The sequence below is a fragment of the Myotis lucifugus genome, unplaced genomic scaffold, assembly GCF_000147115.1.
Source record: "Myotis lucifugus unplaced genomic scaffold, Myoluc2.0 scaffold_83, whole genome shotgun sequence".
Lineage (NCBI taxonomy): Eukaryota > Metazoa > Chordata > Mammalia > Chiroptera > Vespertilionidae > Myotis > Myotis lucifugus.
In genome coordinates, this window is record NW_005871131.1 from 425,216 (window position 1) to 442,993 (window position 17,778).

Here is a 17,778-nt window from a genome sequence, read left to right on the forward strand (position 1 = left end):
AGTGGCCTTCAGTGTGGAGATCCCCAAGACGGCCTTCATCAGTGACTTTGCCATGTGCGTGCCCTGCCCGACTCCCCCACCCAGAACTGTCCATCACTGGGCCCAGCCCAAGACCATGGCTCAAAGTGGCCAGACAGTGTACCATCTCCTCATTTCCCAAAGGGCCACAGGCCAGTTCCAGCTCAGAAGGGAGAACAGTCCTTTAGTAGGTCTGTTCTGGGCCCCCATGGTGGACAGCAAACTGGGGCCTCTGACCATGTTTCCAGCCTAGGGCCTGAAGAGCAAAAGCTGCTTCCTGGGTTCTGGCTGTAGCTGTCCACCTCACTGCCAAGGGGCCTTCAAGCCACTCTTTGGGCAGAGGGAGGCCAGCAGGAGACGCACCCCCTCCCCCCATGAGTGCTCACCTGGACAGGGCTTCCTGGGGTCTGGGCTGAAAGTACCTCCAATATGTGTGTGTCAGGGAAGGGCCCCTCCCCTGAGGGCTTCCTCCTCCCGGCAGCACAGCAAATGGGAAAGCATTCATCGGGGACATAAAGGAAAAAGCAATTGCGTGGAAGCAGTACCGGAAAGCGGCCGTCTCAGGAGAGAATGCCGGCCTTGTCAGGTGAGTTCTGAGCCCTGCTGGCCCAGTGTTTGAGGCGGCCTTCCCCTCGGATAGACCTGAGGGCTGCAAGGTGGCCTTGGGTGCAGAGCAGCCCCAGGCTGATGGGAGGTGAGCACCCTGTCCAAACCCAAATACCAGCACAGGTGCACTGGGCAAGGCTGGTGCTGACCGGCCCGTCCCCTAGACCAGCCTGCAGGAGAAGTGGGCCCCGTCCTTGGGCCCTGACTCTGACCAGCCAGCTAAGACAAGGGGGAGGGCCATGGATCCCCGGAGCAGCACTAGAATAAGAGAACGTGATTCTGAGGCCCATGCTTTAGGTGACGAGAACCACATGTTACTTACCATTTGTCTGTGTGGTTGCCTCTGGTGGCACGTCCAGGGCCTCGGGAAGAACGATGGAGCAGTTCACCATCCACCTCACCATCGGTCCCCGCAGCAAGTCCATGTTCCGCTTGACCTACGAGGACGTGCTGAAGCGAAAGCTCATGCAGTACGACATTGACATCAAAGTCAAGCCCAAGCAGCTGGTGCATCATTTTGAGGTAGATTGCAGGGGACCGCCAGGCCCAGGGGGATGGTCTCAGGAGCAGGGCTCCTGCCTCTCCCTCACTGTGGCTCTAGCATTGGCTCGGGACTCATCGTGTGCCATCCCAGACCTGAGCACACAAGGCAGGGGACTAACTCCTCAGGGTGAGCTCTGATGGGCAGGGAGCTCCCTGATCCTTTCAGCCTCCTCCTCTCTGAGCCTCAGCTTTCTCATCTGTTAAATGGGGATTCTTGTTTGTCCCAGGACTTCCACAAGGATCACAGGAGATAATAAACATCCAGGTAGTTTATAAACGGAAAGTCCTGGGCAGCATGAGGGACTGTGGTTGTCTCTGGCACCTCAATGGTGGCTGAGTTGAGGGGTGCAGGTAAGCACACCTTCATTTGGCCAATATTTTTGGAGAGCCTACCAGGCCCTTTGCTGGGGGCGAGGTGGGCGCTGCACACAGTAGGTGGCCAGGGCACATGCTGGCTCTTGGCTGAGACTGGATGATGGCCCAAATGGGAGCCCTGGTGCAGGAATTGCTTCAATGATGCAGATCGACGTGGACATCTTTGAGCCCCAGGGGATCCGCAAGCTGGATGTCCAGACCTCCTTCCTCCCCAAGGACCTGGCAGCTCAACTCATCAAGAAGTCCTTCTCAGGCAAAAAGGTATGTGGCACGGCTGGGGGTGGTGGCAGGCCCTCTGGGAATTCTCCACCTGGCCCAACCCCTCATGGAGGGTCCAAGCTTGGCCTGGGAACCAGGCAAGGTCTTCAGGCTTCCCTGGGGGTGAGAGAGGCAGGTGTCTTCTGGTTGGTATCCCAGGGGAACTTGGCACTCCTGATTCTCACAGCAACTGAGCAAAAGCCTGCCTGCTGAGGCTGGGGAAGGCACCCACAGTGGTTGTATGGTCTGGGGTGAGTTGCTGGCTTTCTTGAGCCTCAGTTTCCTCTTTGCTTGTCTCACACCCGTAGGAAAGCATTCAGGGCACATGAGCAAATGCCAGATGCTGCTGAGGTTAGGATTCCTTGTTCCAGTGTTCGTGGAAACATAATTAAGTTCAGACAGGCCTTTGGCCTACTCAGCCACTTGCCGCTTGTCACTCACCACCCACTTGCAGGAATCCCAGAGCCCCCTGCCGGCCCCTCCGCAGTCCTGGAGGAGTGTGGCACATGGTGGGTGATACCTAGCTAGTGCCCTCAACTGGAGCCAGAGCAAACCCTTTAGTCATTATCTAGTGTTAGTAGCGACTCAGACATCATTTAAATAAATGCTTTTTACAGTTTTTTTTCGGGGGGGGGGTGTCCTTTTAAACAAAATATGACACCCCAGAGTGTTAGCAAACATGCCTGCTTTTAGCAGGGGACCAAAGGGGTGGGTCTTTATCTCACTATCAATTCTTGTTAAGTTTTTCTTTTAATGAGCATATCTTATTTTTATAACAAAGAAAAAAATTAAAAAGACTTGAAGAAAATGTGGAAAGTACAGAAATACAGAAGAGAAATGAGTAAAAACCATCCCCCATTTCCCTGAGCACCAAGACCAAGCCAGTCCAGACCTCAGCTCCCACTCTGGGTCCTTCCTTTAAGCTTCTGCTCCTTGCTGTCCAGGTGCTTCTGTTTCCCAGCACAGTGCTGCAGCCTCGCTTTTCTAAAACTCCACTGTTTGAATGGACTGATGTTCTCAGGCTCTCATACTGCTGTCATTTTGTTTTTATTTGTACCCTAAATGCTTATTAAAGAAAATGCCAATGATTCAGAAGCATCTAAGCAAAGGAACAGGCTTTCTTTCTTACTAGCTACAAGTGCTACTCTCAGCAGCTGGGTGAGGGCCCCACCTGACTCATTTCTATGCCCATGCACCCCCTCCCCCCCAACACACACACACACACACACACACACACACACACTTACTTTATGTTGTTGTCTTTGCAAACCTCCTATTTGCAACTGCACAAACCGGTAATGCCTAACACCCTTGATGGTTCCAGGGTCAAGTGCTTTTCCGCCCCACCGTGGGCCAGCAGCAATCCTGCCCCACATGCTCCACTACCTTGCTGGATGGGGAGTTCAAGGTGACCTACGATGTCAATCGAGACAAGATCTGCGACCTCCTGGTGAGCCCCAAGCTTCTGGCCCATGACTCAGAGGGTGGGCAGAGGTGCTTGTGCAAAGGCCTCACTCGTTCCTTTGTGTTTCAGGTCGCCAATAACTACTTTGCCCACTTCTTTGCCCCCCAAAACTTGACGAACCTGAACAAGAACCTGGTTTTTGTGATTGACATCAGCAACTCCATGGAAGGCCAGAAAGTGAAGCAGGTAAATGGTGCCTTTACGACTCACCCAATAGAAGCTTCTTCAGTCTTATCACCACACCACACTTGTTTTGCTGCCAGAGTCTGGGTGTGGGATTTCTGCTCAGAGGCAGGGTGACTTAAAGGGAAATTCCAGTGGTTAGGGGTTCTGGAATCACCTGCTCCCTCCCTGTGCAACTCTGGGCAAGTGCATTCACTTCTCAGTGGCAAAATGGCAATGATAATAGTGTCCACGGGGTCATGGGTTATTGATGAGGGAGTGCTTGGAAGATGAAACCTGGGGATGAATATGGGGGTTCCTGGGGAGGCATCTTGCAACAGGTGGCTCACAGTGCTCTTAGGTGCCTTGTCCATGGTTCAGCGGAACCACAGCTGGACAAGCAGAGTTGTTTTGTGGGTGGTTGTTTTTTTGTTTTTGTTTTTTGTATTGATTTTTAGACAGAGATGGAGGAAGGGAGAAAGGCGAGAGAAAGTAAGAGTCAGACAGACAGAGACAGAGACAGACAGAGAGAAACATGGATTTGTTGTTCCACTTATTTATGCATTCATTGGTTGCTTCTTCTATGTGCCCTGACCAGAGATCGAACCCACAACCTTGGCATATTGAGACGATACTCTAATCAGGGCAGGACAAGCAGTTTTAGCAACTCAGCCCTCTGGGGTCCTCTTTCTGAATCCCACGCCCCTCAAACTTCAATTTTTTCTTCGCCCCACACTGGGTACCTTTGCCTTCTCCCTCCCCCTCACCAGCCCCAGAGCCCTACAGGATGCTCTTCTCCTGGCACTACCAGTCCATCCCCTCCTACTTGTCCACCATGTACCTCTGCCCTGGGGAAACTCTGAAATGCCAATCTGGGGCTGACAGAAGCCACTATCCTGGGGCTCTGTCCCTCCACTGGCTGTCCTGTCCTTGCAGACGAAGGAAGCACTCCTTAAAATCCTGGAGGACGTACGGCCAGGGGACTACTTCGACCTGGTCCTCTTTGGGTCTCAAGTGCAGTCGTGGAGGGGCTCACTGGTGCCAGCATCCGCTGCCAATCCGCAAGCAGCTCAGGACTTCGTGCGGCGCTTCTCCCTGGCCGGGGGTAAGGGCAGGTGTTTCAGGCCACCTTGGTGTTGTGTTTGTGTCCTAGGAATGAGAGCATATACTGGTCTTTCTCTCCTTTGCAGCCACAAACCTGAATGGAGGTTTGCTCCTGGGAATTGAGATCTTGAACAAAGGTCAGAGAAGCAACCCAGAACTCAGCAACCATGCCCCAATTCTTATCATGTTGACAGATGGAGAGCCCACAGAGGGTAAGCACCTGGAGGGCGGCCTTGGGAGGTACTGCTCTCTTCATTACTGAAGGTTTTCAAGCTTCACTTGGAAACCCAAGCACTGGGGATATTGTGGGGGGTCAGAGAGGCTCGGGGCAAAGGCAAATGCTGGTCTAAAAACAGAGTTCAGACCATAAAGTCTGCAGGAGCTCCAAGGCACACTTCTGTCCTCAGCTGGGAGATTGGGGGAGTTCCTGCACGACACAGCATTGCACAGGGCCCAGGAGGAGGGGCAGGATTCCTAGGGTGAATTTAATGAGCTATATATTCAGCACCAACTGTATGCCAAGCACAGGACAAGGGACCAAGGGAACAGACATGTCTCTGTCCTTGAGGATCCCAGGGTCCTTGGGGGAGGCAGACCCAGGAACAGAAGCTCTGTCGAGGGTCCTGAAAGAACAGGATGCCAGGAGGCTGTGGGACCACAGACGAGGGGCACTTGGCCCAGAAAAGGTCCCAGAAAGAGTCCTGGAGAGGTGACCACTGAGCTCAGTCTGGAGGGAGTTCAGAAGAAGCAGGAAAGGATCCCTGGCAGAGGGGGCAGCTTAAGCAAAAAAGGAAGAAAAAAAAAAAGATGTGTGCACTGACAGGGTCTGCCCAGGAGCTTCAGGCAAATGCAAAATAGGTGAAACAAGGGTGGAAAGGTCATCAGAGCTTCACAGGCCACAGCAAGGAGCACGGGAGGGTTTAGAGTAGAATCCGATCTGCTTGTGATAGATGCGTGCAGGTGGGCAAGGAGCTGTTAGCAGTTGTTGCAGTTCCACGGTTAGCCAGCAGAGGCGCTGCCTCAAGATGCTTGTGGGAACTGGAGACCCCTAAGATGGGAGGCTTGGGCCTCAGGGAGTGTGCCTCCAAGTCCCCTGGTGCTCCACGTGCCTGTGAGCTGGTGTCCAGTCACTGCCTGCGTGTGTGTGTGTGCCTGCAGGAGAGACCGACCGTACCCAAATCCTCAAGAATGTCCGCAGCGCTATTGGGGGCAAGTTCCCTCTCTACAACTTGGGCTTTGGCCACGATGTGGACTTCAACTTCCTGGAGGTCATGTCCATGGAGAACAATGGACGGGCCCAGAGGATCTATGAGGACCATGACGCCACCCAGCAGCTGCAGGTCTCCTCCTTCCCCCACCTGGCCCCCGTCCCCAATGCACCACCAATGGCAGCCCATGGGGAGCCCCGCCTTGGTAGTCATTTGCCTATCAGCTTAGAGGAGCAGATAAAGCTTTGGCATGGATTCAAATTAGCTGTGTGCCTCAAGCCAGTTACATAACCCTTCTGAACCTATGATTCCTTCTATAAAGTGTGGATCCCAACACCCCACTTGGTGAGTGTGCTTCCCATTGGGTGCCCAGGGTAATCCATCAGTTCTGAAGCTGCACTTCCCATCCCTGCAGGGTTTCTACAACCAGGTAGCCACCCCCTTGCTGGTGGATGTGGAGTTGCAATACCCCAAGGACACTGTCTCAGAGCTGACCCAGCACAGCCATAAACAGTACTACGAAGGTTCAGAGATCGTGGTGGCTGGGCGCATCGCTGACCAGAAGCTGAGCAGCTTCAAGGCGGATGTGCGGGCCCGTGCGGTAAACAGTGGGCCATGGAGGGTGGAGAGGCCCGGCAGTACCCAGAGGCTGCAAACCCACACTGTTCCCCACTCCTGCATCATGCAACCCTCCCCTCACCCCCCCCCCCCAGGCCTGAACATTCCTCCATGAAGGTGTCCTGGGGACAGGATGGCATGAGGCCAACACAGCCTTGATTAGTTGTAGTCTCTTGGCTCAAAATGGACCCCTTGTTACTCCTCACACCATTCTCCGCAAGGCACGAGAGAGCAAGAGGCCAGCCTCTTCCTTCTCACTTGAACAGCATTTCCTGAACACCTACTGTGCACCCGGCTTCATGCCAAGTTGCAGAGCGTGTGTTCTTGTGCACGTTGAGCGTCAGGATGTGTGAGACCTGGACCCTGCCCTCAGTGTGGTTGAGGGTGCAGGACTCAGGCTTTGAGTGAGGAGAGCTGATCTGGACCCTGACTCCACCCTGAGCAGCTTGGTGACCTTGAGCAAATGGATCCAGCTCTCTAGGTCTCCGTTCCTTTCCGTACCATGGGGGTAACCCTACCTGGAGAGCTGTGTGGAGTAAGTGGAATAATCCGCATAATATGCTTACACAGCGCCTGGTGCCTGGGACGCCTTTAGGAAGCGTCGCCCCATTGCTGTAGCTGGGGAGAGAAGGCACGTCTATGTATGTGGCAGCTTGAACGGTGCAGCCCACCGGCAGCAAGGCAGGTGTTTGGAGGAGCAGGGCATGGTGGAAACAGCCACATGGTGGAAGCAGCCTTGAAAGACAGTCATTCCATGAGGTCAGGGCCTGGTTCTCCTAGCCCTGGGATGCCCAGGGCCAAGGGCAACTTGGTTCACAGAGAATGCTCAGTAAGCTTTTGTGGAAAGAATGGATGGATGGGGATGAGGAGAACAGGCTTAAGAAAGGGGGCTGCTGAGAAGGAAGTTGCTGAGATCAGACTAGAGTGGAGCCCCTTGGAGCCTCAAGCACCAGCCAGTGGCTGTGCTCCTCAGAGCTCATAGCCTGTCTCCCCATCACAACCATCAGGATGGCCGAGAATTCAAGACCACCTGCCTGGTGGATGAGGAAGAGATGAAGAAACTGCTCCGAGAGCGGGGCCACATGCTGGAGAACCACGTCGAACGCCTCTGGGCCTACCTCACCATCCAGGAGCTGCTGGCCAAGCGGTATGACCCCTGCAGCTGCCCAGCAGGCACTGTCCACCCCAGAGTACCCCTCACCCTCAGATTTACTGTCCTGCTATGCTCACTGAGTTAATATCAACCAGTCAGTCAATAGTGGGGGCAGGGCCTACTGGGGCCACAGGACAGCCCACTCTTAGCCCCAACCGAGCTACTGTGGGGGAGGCTACCCTTTACCATGTCCAGGCAAACCCACTTAATCCTCACAAAGTGCAGGAGAATGTCCTCATCATCCCCATTTCCCAGATGAGCAAACTGAGGCTCAAAGAGGTGAGACCACTTGCCCAGAATCTCACAGCTATTCAATTCTCAGAGTATTTCTGAGGCACATCCCCGAACCCTGCCCAATCTCCAGGCTTTCTGTGTGGGAGGTCTTTAAGTGATGAGGTCCATGATGATAGCCACTGACCAAGGACACTGTAGGTGCTCAATTCATGTTTGGTGAATGAGTGAGTGAGCAAATGAGTGAAAGGACTAGGGAGTGCAAGTCCATTGTCGTCCAAGCTGCGAGGTTTGGAGCAGGCGTCTGTCCCACAGGATGAAGTTGGAGGGGGCGGAGAAGGCCAAACTGATGGCCAAGGCCCTGCAGATGTCGCTAGCCTATCAATTTGTGACCCCGCTGACCTCCATGACCATGAGGGGTTTGGTGGATGAGGACGGCCTGGAGCCCGTCATTGACAAGTCAACAGTGGGTATGAGCTCTGCGGTGGGGGAGGCTGTGGGCCTTGGGGAGGCTTCTGAGGGCTTTAATTCTCCTCCCTTTCTCTCCCTCCCAGGTCCTCCTCCCTTGGGTGAGTTTTTAAATCACGTTGGTTTTCTCAAGGGGTTTCCAGTGGCTGGGCAAGTGGCATGTGCTCCAGGGCTCAGGCAGGAAGCTCCCACCCCCATCTCCCTGCCTCCTGCCCTTCATGGTCTCTTCTTCCCCAAGACGCCCTTGCCCACTTCGCCACACACTAGTTGCTGCCTCCTGGCACAGCCTGAACCCCCGCTGGCCTCCTTTGGGGCCTCGTGTGAGCGCATGTCTGTGGAGGGCTGGGACCCCAGGAGGAGGGCCGGCCCAGGCCTGATTGGCCTCTGGGCCCAGGGTGCACTTGGACAATAAGGTGCACATGCCTTTGGGGGGTGGGTGGGTGGGAGGGGAGGTAGGCAAGGCTGACACTGTCGTTGTCTTCCACAGAGATGCTGGGACAGAAAAGGAGTAAGTGGCAGCCATCACGATGACACACATCTCTACCCCTCTCCCCGTTACTGTCCCTCAGCTGTGCCTTCAGACCTGAGCAAAGCCTAGGTGTTTCCTGGTGAGGAAACCCAGCCCAGGGCTTCCTTCCTCTGCTCCAGCTCCCCTCACTGCCTCTCCCTGCGAATCCTCACACAGTACCCTGACCAGGACCTGGCCTCCCCCGCCCTTTTGCCACCAGCCCCACCAGGTCCCCATGGAAGGAGACAGAACAGGTTGGCCCACTGCCCTGGGCCAAATTTCTCTTCCTACCTCCAGAGAGGCATTCCGGGCTCTGTGTCCACTCCTGCTCCGGTGGTCTCAGGGGTGGGAGGGGCCTCAGAAAAGGAGCCTGCAGCTCCAGGGAAGCCCAGCGGCCTTCCTTCTAAATGCCCTTTGCTCTTGCTGGTCAGCGTTCGTGCTGCCGGCGCAGCAGCCTGCTCCGACTGACTCCAGTGTCCCGGTGGGGCCAATCACAATTGGTGAGTCCTTGGGAGGATCCGAGGGACACCCTGCCCGATTGAACCCTGGCCCCGCCGGCACCATCTGTCCATTGACCAATCTAATGGACTCCATGCTGTTCCCAGTGGACGGTGACCCCCACTTCATCATCCACGTGCCCCAGAAAGAGGACGCACTGTGCTTCAACATCAACGAAGAGCCTGGCGTGGTCCTGAATCTGGTGCAGGACCCCAACACAGGTACGGTGACATCACACCCTCTGCCAGGCAGGGCAGGGCCTGGGCTCCTCTGCCCTCGACCTTCAGCCACGGACTGGACGATGGCTGGGGCCTCCACTTCTTACATCCTGTGCATCTGTCTGTCACTTGGCCTCAACTTGCCTTTTTCTAACCCCACCCACCTTCTCGGGCCCTGTACACAGGGCCTGCTTCATGTGCGGGTACTCAGGACCCCACATTTAGAAGGGCCCCAGGCTCGGTTTAATAGTTCCCTGTTGCTGTCTTGAAATTCTTAACAATTTTTAAACAAGGAGACCCTCCTTTTCATTTTGTACTGAGACCTGCAAATGATGTAGCCATCCTGCCCTGCCTTTCCCCCCGGCATGCCTGGGAGCCTCAGCACCCGTCTCCGCAGCAGTGCTCAGGTGACGGGAATGACTTCCTCTCCCTCTCTCACCCACTTCTGTCCTCCCAGTCCAGTCAGTCCAACTGCACATGTTTGTTGAGCACGTGCTAGGGCCGGAGACGCAGTGGGGACCGAGACTAAGTCCCTGCTCTCGTGGAGTTTAGAGGAGACAAACAGGTGAACAAAGTCTTAGATGACAATTTTGGAGCATGAGACCTTCTGTGTTAGGACAGTGATGGCGGGGGAGGGGCCTTTTGGCTGCTCAGGTCGGGGGAGGCCTCTGGGCAGAGGCCCCACAAATGTGTCTACAGAACCGACTGTGACCTGCCCCTGCGTCAGGGACTGGGGTCAGAGAGAAGGAACAGGCCACATCCTGCAAGACCTCTTTCAGGGCCCAGACCCGAGGGCTCCATGCTGGATAGGTAGTGTGGTGGGAGGGAAGAGGAGGGAGGCAGTGCTGTGTGTAGCCTCCCGTTGGGAGGTGAGACCCTCAAAGATGGCTTGGCATGGGTGGGGGTGATGATCTCCCAGATAGGAGGCAGGAGCAAAGGCAGGCAGGTGTGTGTCTAGTGAGAGCCGGCCCCTCCCTGACCTGGATGGGCCCTTACCCCACTGCAGGCTTCTCAGTGAATGGGCAGCTCATAGGCGACAAGGCCAGGAGCCCTGGGCAGCATGAGGGCACGTACTTCGGACGGCTGGGGATCGCAAACCCTGTTACGGACTTTCAACTGGAAGTGACTCCTCAGAACATCACACTGAACCCTGGCTCACATGGACCTGTGTTTTCCTGGAGGGACCAGGCTTCGCTGCGGCAGGATGGGTAACCGGGCTGGGCCTGGGCCTGGGCAGGGAGGCAGGGGCAAGGCCGGGGGGTGGGGGTGGGGGAGTGGAGAAGGCGGGGTGGGAGAGGGGTAGGCAAGTCAGAAGCCCCAGAGCCAGCTCTGCTGTGAGAGTCTGCTGGGCCCTTGTCCCCTGAGCCATGTCAGTGAATGACCTTCATGTGGCCTCCGTGTGGGCTGTGCAGATGTGTAGGACCCTCCATTTCCCTTAATCTCTGGACATGTGTTCTGGACCAGCTGCCTGGATGCCTGTGCTCCCTGGCACCCTAGCCCACCCCATCTCCACCAAACAACGCTGACCACCTCTTCCCAGGAGCCCTCCTCGTCTCTTCCTCTATGGAACTTTAGAGTTCTCTTTCAGCACCTGCTTAGTATGCCTTACCTCGTGTTTTTCCTTCATTCACACCTTCATTCATTCAATAAACCCCTCTGAGCAAGAGCCCAATGCTGGGCAGCAGAACTATAGGAAGAGGTGATACGTGGGAGTCAAAGAACACAGACTCTGACATTAGACAGGCTGGAGTCCAGGTCCTGGCTCTGCTGCTTATAGCTATGTGACCTTGGGCAAGTTACCTAACCTCTCTGAGCCTCATAGGATCAGAGTGAGAACTGAATGATGCAGTTTGCTTGGAAGGCTAGGCACAGGCGCTAGCACATTGCAAGGGCCCTATATTTAATAGCAACATGTGGGAAGAAGCATAGAGCAGGCAACACCCAATCATCTGGGAGTGAGAGTGGGTGGGTGGGGGGCGATCATAAGAGCTGGATCCCAGGGGACAAGGTGGCTAAATGGAGAAGATGCAGTGCAGCCACCTATGTCCCCATGTCCACCTGCCCCTGCAGGGTGATGATGACCATCAACAGGAAGAGGAACCTGGTGGTGTCTGTGGAGGATGGAGGCACCTTTGAGGTGGTCTTGCACCGGGTGTGGAAGGGGAGTGCCATCCACCAGGACTTCCTGGGCTTCTACGTGCTAGATAGTCACCGGATGTCGGCGCGGACACACGGGCTGCTGGGTACGACTCACCAGGCGGGCAGAGCTGTGGGGTGGGGCGTTAAAGCCAGTGGACTGGTCAGCTCTGCAGTTGGGCATCCGGTCAGGGTCACCTCCAATGTGAATGCCAAGGCTCAGAGATCCAAAGAGGGCTTGTCCTGGTGAAGGTCTTGACCCTCAAAAGGCTGTGATCAAACAAACGCACAGTGAAACTGAAGTGTAAGGAGGCCTGAGAGCAAATGGAGAGAGGCCCCATTAGCAAAGAGAAAGGTCCAGTGGGCCCAGAGCCCCCTGGGTGGGATGGTCACAGCCACAGTGCTTCTCCTTGTGGCCTTCCTGCAGGAAGTATTCTGTGGGGGCACCTACCCACCAAACCTCTCTCCCAGCCAGAATCCTTTGGAATTGGTCCAAAAAGACAGGAGGTGTGACCAGCTGACAATACAGCTGCTTCTCTATAGCAGGTGAACTAAGTGAGTGGCTTTGAGAAACAGTCAAGCTCTTGAAAAAATTCAAACAACCCTTAAACCTCCAGTGAGCACCTACTAAGTACAAGGCATGAACAAAGCTCCCTGCCAGTAACTGCTGCCTCCAACGTGCCTTTCCAGGACAATTCTTTCACCCCTTTGATTATAAAGTGTTCGACCTGCACCCAGGCTCTGACCCCACAAAGACCCCACAAAGACAGATGCCACAATGGTGGTGAAGAACCAACGACTTACCGTCACCAGGTGGGTGGGCTGCTCTCCTAGCATCTCTGCCCTTGGGTTTGCCCATCAATGGTCCAAGCCTTCCTCCTGGTGTCACATGGTGGGGGGGGGCTTCCTGGGAGGTGTAGCCCTGCTGGATCCTAAAGGTGACCCCAGCCGCCTTGTCTCTCCCCAGAGGCTTGCAAAAAGACTACAGCAAGGACCCCCGGCATGGGGCCCAGGTGACCTGCTGGTTCGTCCACAACAACGGGGCCGGCCTGATCGATGGTGTTCACACTGACTACATCGTCCCCGCTATCTTCTGAGCCCCCAGCCAGCACACCGGCCCTGCCCTGGAGGAGGAGAGCATCCTGACCTGTTGCCCAGGACACACCTCCCTCTTCAAGGCGTCCCCCATGTCAAAGCATCCATGACTTCTATTAAAGATAGACTATGCCCCTTCCAGGCTGGCTGCTCTTTGGCTGGGAGAATGGCAGGGAGGCAATTCAAGATGCTGCCTCTCAGAAGGGCTTGGGGGTCACAGCAGAACTGGAGGCTGGGAGGTCACCCCCATCCATTCGCCGGCACCCCATCCTGTTCTCCCCTCCCCCTTGCCCCCTGCCTTCTAACCTCTGAATGCCCTGAGAGTACCCCACCGCTCCTCCCACAGGTTCAGGGACCAAATGACACTCTGGCAGCATGTACAGGAATGACCAGCCACAACCACTCCTGACTCAGTGCTTCCTGTAGCCAGGCACTGTTCTAAGTGCCTTCGTTGAATGAACTCAATGCATGCTCCCAGCAGCACTAGGGGAGACTTTTATCAGGCCCCTTGATAGCTAAGGAAACTGAGGTTAGGTAATTTGTCCAAAATCACTCATCTTCTAAGTGGCAGAGCTGGGATTTGAACCCGTGCTGTCTGGCATCAGCACCTGAGTGCTTTACGACTCCCATATCAATACTCCAGTCCCATGGGCAACTGGTAGCCAAAGGCTTGTGGGATTTGATTCTAGAAGTTCCAAAGCATCACTTATAATGAATGTATGAAAGAAGAATGAAAGAAGTGCTACCAGTAGCGGGAGGCTGACTCCCTGGACTCAGGGTCTCAGGAGACAGTTCCTGCCCCCACCATCGCTCCTTCCCCAGTGTGGGGGTAGCAACCTCTGACAGCGATATAATATTTCCCAAAGGCAGAGGCGGCCACTGCTCACAAGCTGTGATTTCAGGGGCCCGGAGCAGCAGCTCTCTGGCTCCTCACACTGATTCCTGGACTATTCCACCAGGGTCCCTTCCTTCCCATGGCTTTGCCTGGGGCCCAGTTAAAGTCCAATGTGAAAGGGTGCAGGTGCAGGGAATGAGGTGAACCTGTACTTCAGGATGCTGCCGGCCCTTCTGGTGGAAGTGGACAGGCCCCCACTCTCTCCTTTCCAAAGGCTTTCTGCCTTTTCTCTGTTCAGTTCCCACTCCCAGTGAGGCCCACGAGGGCCCACATCAACAACACAAACGCTGAGCTCCATGGCTGCTCCCGGCCCAGGGAACACAGGGCCCTCCACCGCAGGCTGCAGGCGGCCAATGGAGTTCCAGACACCAATCTGTTGTCTGGAGTCTCCCGGGCTTCTCCAGGGAGAGCCGTGGGCTGCCAGCTGGGGTCACTCTGAGCAAGGCTCTGCCCCATTGGGGCCTCATTTCCCTCCTGTAGCAAGGAAATGGCTGAGCCTGAGGGTCTCTTAGGTTCTGTCTAAGCCTACATTCTGCATGATGACCGGAGGTCCCTCCAAGTTCCCAGCTGTCCCTCAGGAGCCTCTTGAGCAACCTCAGATTGCTATTTCAAGTTGTCCCTCCCACACAACCCGAAGCATTGGGGATGAGGTGGTTTCTCCCTGTTTCTCTGTTCCTAGTAGTCAACTCTCCCTGCACATGTTTCAGTCAGGGGCAGAACTTTTAGCCAAGGCCACGGTACAATCCATAAATTAGCTGCCCTGAACCCAGGCATCCTTGTCAATTCCATTAAGAGGGGCTAAGTGGGCCCGGCCAGTGTTTCTCAGTGGTTGAGCCTCAACTTATGATTCAGGAGGTCACAGTTCGATTCCCAGGTAGGGCACATGCCTGGGTTGCAGGCTTGATCTCCAGTAGGGAGCATGCAGGAGGCAGTCGATCAATGATTCTCTCACTCATCATTGATATTTCTATCTCTCTTTCCCCCTCCCTTCCTCTCTGAAATCAATAAAAATATATTAAAGAAAAAAACCAGAGAGAGTGGCTAAGTGGAAGGGTTACGGGCTCACTTTGCTCATAGCTGCCACTTGGGAAGGTGCAGGGGCTGGTAAGGCCCTGGTGTGGCCCAGGAGTCTCATTCTCCACTAGGAGGGGACCAGACCCTGCCTTCGAAGCTTCCGTTGTCCTGGAGGCCAGCCCTCCAGCCTCACTGGACACTGTTGAAAAATGACTCTCTCTCTCTTTTTTTTAGGCTTTTTAAAAATTTTTATTTTATTTTTTTAAATAAATTTTATTTTTCAGATTATTACAGTTGTTCCCCCCTTTCCCCCCCCATAGCTCCCCTCCACCCAGTTCCCACTCCACCCTCTGTCCTTACCCCCCCACTGTCCTCATCTATAGGTGTACGATTTTTGTCGCTGGGTCAAAGGTCATACACATGGAAATTGTAGCTATTTTCATCCACAAAGTGTCCCTGTGCTCGGAAAGGTCTCTTACGACTTGTTCACACTCTACTCAGACAGGGTGCGGAGCCACATTACGGCTTTTTAAAATAATGTATCCTCTTATGTTTAAAATGAGGATTTTGCTACCAAAACTGAGGAGAAAGCAACACTACAGCTGCTCTCGCCCCTCTCGCCCTTTGGGTGATAGTTGTGCGTGGGGCTGCGAGCTGGTTCGCGGGCCATCGACGAGGCTGTCTGGGCGGCTTGCACGGTTCCTCCGACTTCCCAGGGGCCATCGGAGCCTCGCAGGGGCTGTCGCAGCCTCGCAGGGGTCGTTGCAGCCCAGCAGGGGACGTCACAGCCTCGCAGGGGCCGTCACAGCCTCTCAGGGGCCATCGCAGCCTCACGCAGCCTCACAGGGGGCGCCACATCCCACGTTGGGGGTGAAGGTGCGAGACAGAAGCTCCTCTCACTGTCTCTCCTGCTGCTCCCTTGTGTATCGCTGATGTTGGAAGTTTCTGAGAGCAGTCTGCAGGTGCTGGACATCATACTTTAACTGGTCAACACGAAGTTTGGCATTCTGTCTTTTGTTGGGAGGTTCCTTGCTGGACAAAATCTCCAGGCATTCTAGCTGGCTGAATATCTGGTATGCTTGCTTGGATTTCGTTTTCTACTAGTGCACAGACTGCTTGTCTGCCGTCTCCTGGCGTCCCATGTGAGACTGGATCTGGTGGACCTGCTTGTGCATTTGTGGTACAGCGGTTCCATGTCACTGGCCCAGCCGGGTCCGGCTACAGCTTCCTCTGAACCTGAGTCTGCTTCTTGAGTGTGTCCCTTATGGATGTGAGGAGTTGAAATCAGCAGTTTGTTGGGTTAGGCTGCAAAAGCGCAGGTGGTTCCTTTTGTGCCTCTGGCACAGCTTGGGTGGGGATGTGAATTGAGTAGGGCGGGGTTTCAGAGAATCACCAAGGCGGAGCAAACAGCAATGGTTGTCGCGTCTCTGCGACTGCTCGCCTCTCTGCGACTCCGTGTCTCCAGTCCCTGCGAGCAGCTCCGCGAGAAAGCCACCTTCGCTCTCCGACCTGCTGCAAGACAGTCCAGCCTCTCCCCGTAGGAGTCTGGGACCTCAGAATCCCGCCCCAAACAGGCTCAGTGGATTCAAGAGCTTGTATCCCCTTCCGATTGAAAAAAAACGCGCATCATGCCCTGACCAGTTTGGCTCAGTGGATAGAGCATCAGCCTGCGGACTGAAGGGTCCCAGGTTCGATTCCAGTCAAGGGCATGTACCTTGGTTGCGGGCACATCCCCAGTGGGGAGTGTGCAGGAGGCAGCTGATCGATGTTTCTCTCTCATCGATGTTTCTAACTCTCTCTCCCTCTCCCTTCCTCTCTGTAAAAAATCAATAAAATATATTAAAAACAAAAAAACAAAACAAAAAAACGCGCATCCAGTTGCAGCCCGCCTGGCGCGCGCGTCCGTACCTCTATTCTTGGTGCCTCTGCACCTCCTACTCAGTCTCAATGCACTTCTTTCTTTCCTTCCAGTTGTAGAACTTCCACTGGGCCATCTTTCCCGTGGTTCTGGATGACAGCTGCTTTGTCTTATAGTTGGTAGTATTAATGTTGTTGTGGGAGGCAGCACGCACAGGTCTATACCTTATGCTGCCATCTTGGTTCCTCCTCTCTCTTTTTAATCCTCACCTGGGGACATGATTTTAGTGATTTTCAGAGAGAGGAAGGGAGAGAAGGAGAGAGGGGAACATTGATTTGTTGTCTCCTGCATGTGCCCCAACTGGGGATCAAATCCGAAACCCAGGTATGTGCCCTGACTGGGAATCAAACCTGCAACCCAGGTTTGTGCCCTGAATAGGAACTGAACCCACCATCTTTTGGTGTATGGATGATGCTCCAACCAACTGAGCCCCCCTGCCAGGGTGGGAAATGACTCTTTAGGAGGTTGAGGGCAGCTGAGTCACTGGCCAGGCCCTGGGAACTCAGGGATGAATGTGACATGGCCTGGCCCTCCTGGAGCCCAGAGTTTAGAGGCCCTAATCAGGCCTCAACATGCAAACCTCCACACAGGGTAACGATGCAGCAAAGCTGCCTGTGGTCAGCTAGGGATGAAAGAGGAAGGCTCCGGAGGAGGGCACAGGGGCTGGCAGAGATGAGAGATGAGAGATGCGATGTGCAGACTAGGGGAGGGCATGCCAGTGGTGGAGAGAAAGTTCAGAAAAGCAAGCTGGAACCAGGTAACAGAGAGAGCTGGGCCACAGGACTTGGGGTTCATCCTTTCCCTGGGGCCATGAGAACCAGAGAAGGATACTGAGCAAGGGCTGCAGCCATGGAAATAGGAGCCTTAGATGTTGGGTCTGGTTCCGTGGCCTGGCTGCCTTGAGCAGGGAGTGGCTGCGATCCAGGGGCCATGCCAGTGGTGTGGGTGAGAGGCAATGAGGCTGACAGATGCTATTTGCTCTAAATGTGACTCCACACCTTGTCACTATTGTCCCCACCCAGGGAGTCCCAGGGCTCATTTGCCAACACACAGCTTCTGCTGACCCCAGGCCTTCATGTCCCCCAGTCTCTGGGGGTGAAGTTCCAATGCTGTTGACAATACCCACGGGGCCCCTTTGGTTCAGGCAAATCCAGGCCCCGTTACTCCATCCACACAGCAGCTTTCCGGACAGCCTCCGCCTCCCGCACTGTTGGAGGTCAGTGACCGACCCCCCACCCCCGCCCCTGCCCTGGTCAGCTGGCTCATATAAAGACTGCGGGCCAGGCC

At 54.9% G+C, this 17,778-nt stretch overlaps 1 protein-coding gene across 1 annotated transcript; it reads left to right on the plus strand.

The window, feature by feature from the left end:
* Positions 1–512: 512 nt before the first annotated feature.
* ITIH1 (inter-alpha-trypsin inhibitor heavy chain 1) lies at positions 513–12,878 on the plus strand. Its single transcript, XM_023755674.1, is given in 20 exon segments — positions 513–604; positions 984–1,146; positions 1,690–1,803; positions 3,125–3,250; positions 3,335–3,451; positions 4,364–4,532; positions 4,618–4,743; positions 5,690–5,871; positions 6,155–6,340; positions 7,365–7,504; positions 8,057–8,211; positions 8,296–8,310; positions 8,697–8,717; positions 9,149–9,217; positions 9,323–9,436; positions 10,440–10,641; positions 11,504–11,676; positions 12,260–12,312; positions 12,315–12,382; positions 12,537–12,878. Coding segments are annotated over 19 exon segments (2,307 nt in total). The 5' UTR covers positions 513–604; positions 984–999; the 3' UTR covers positions 12,667–12,878.
* The last annotated feature ends 4,900 nt before the right edge of the window (positions 12,879–17,778 follow it).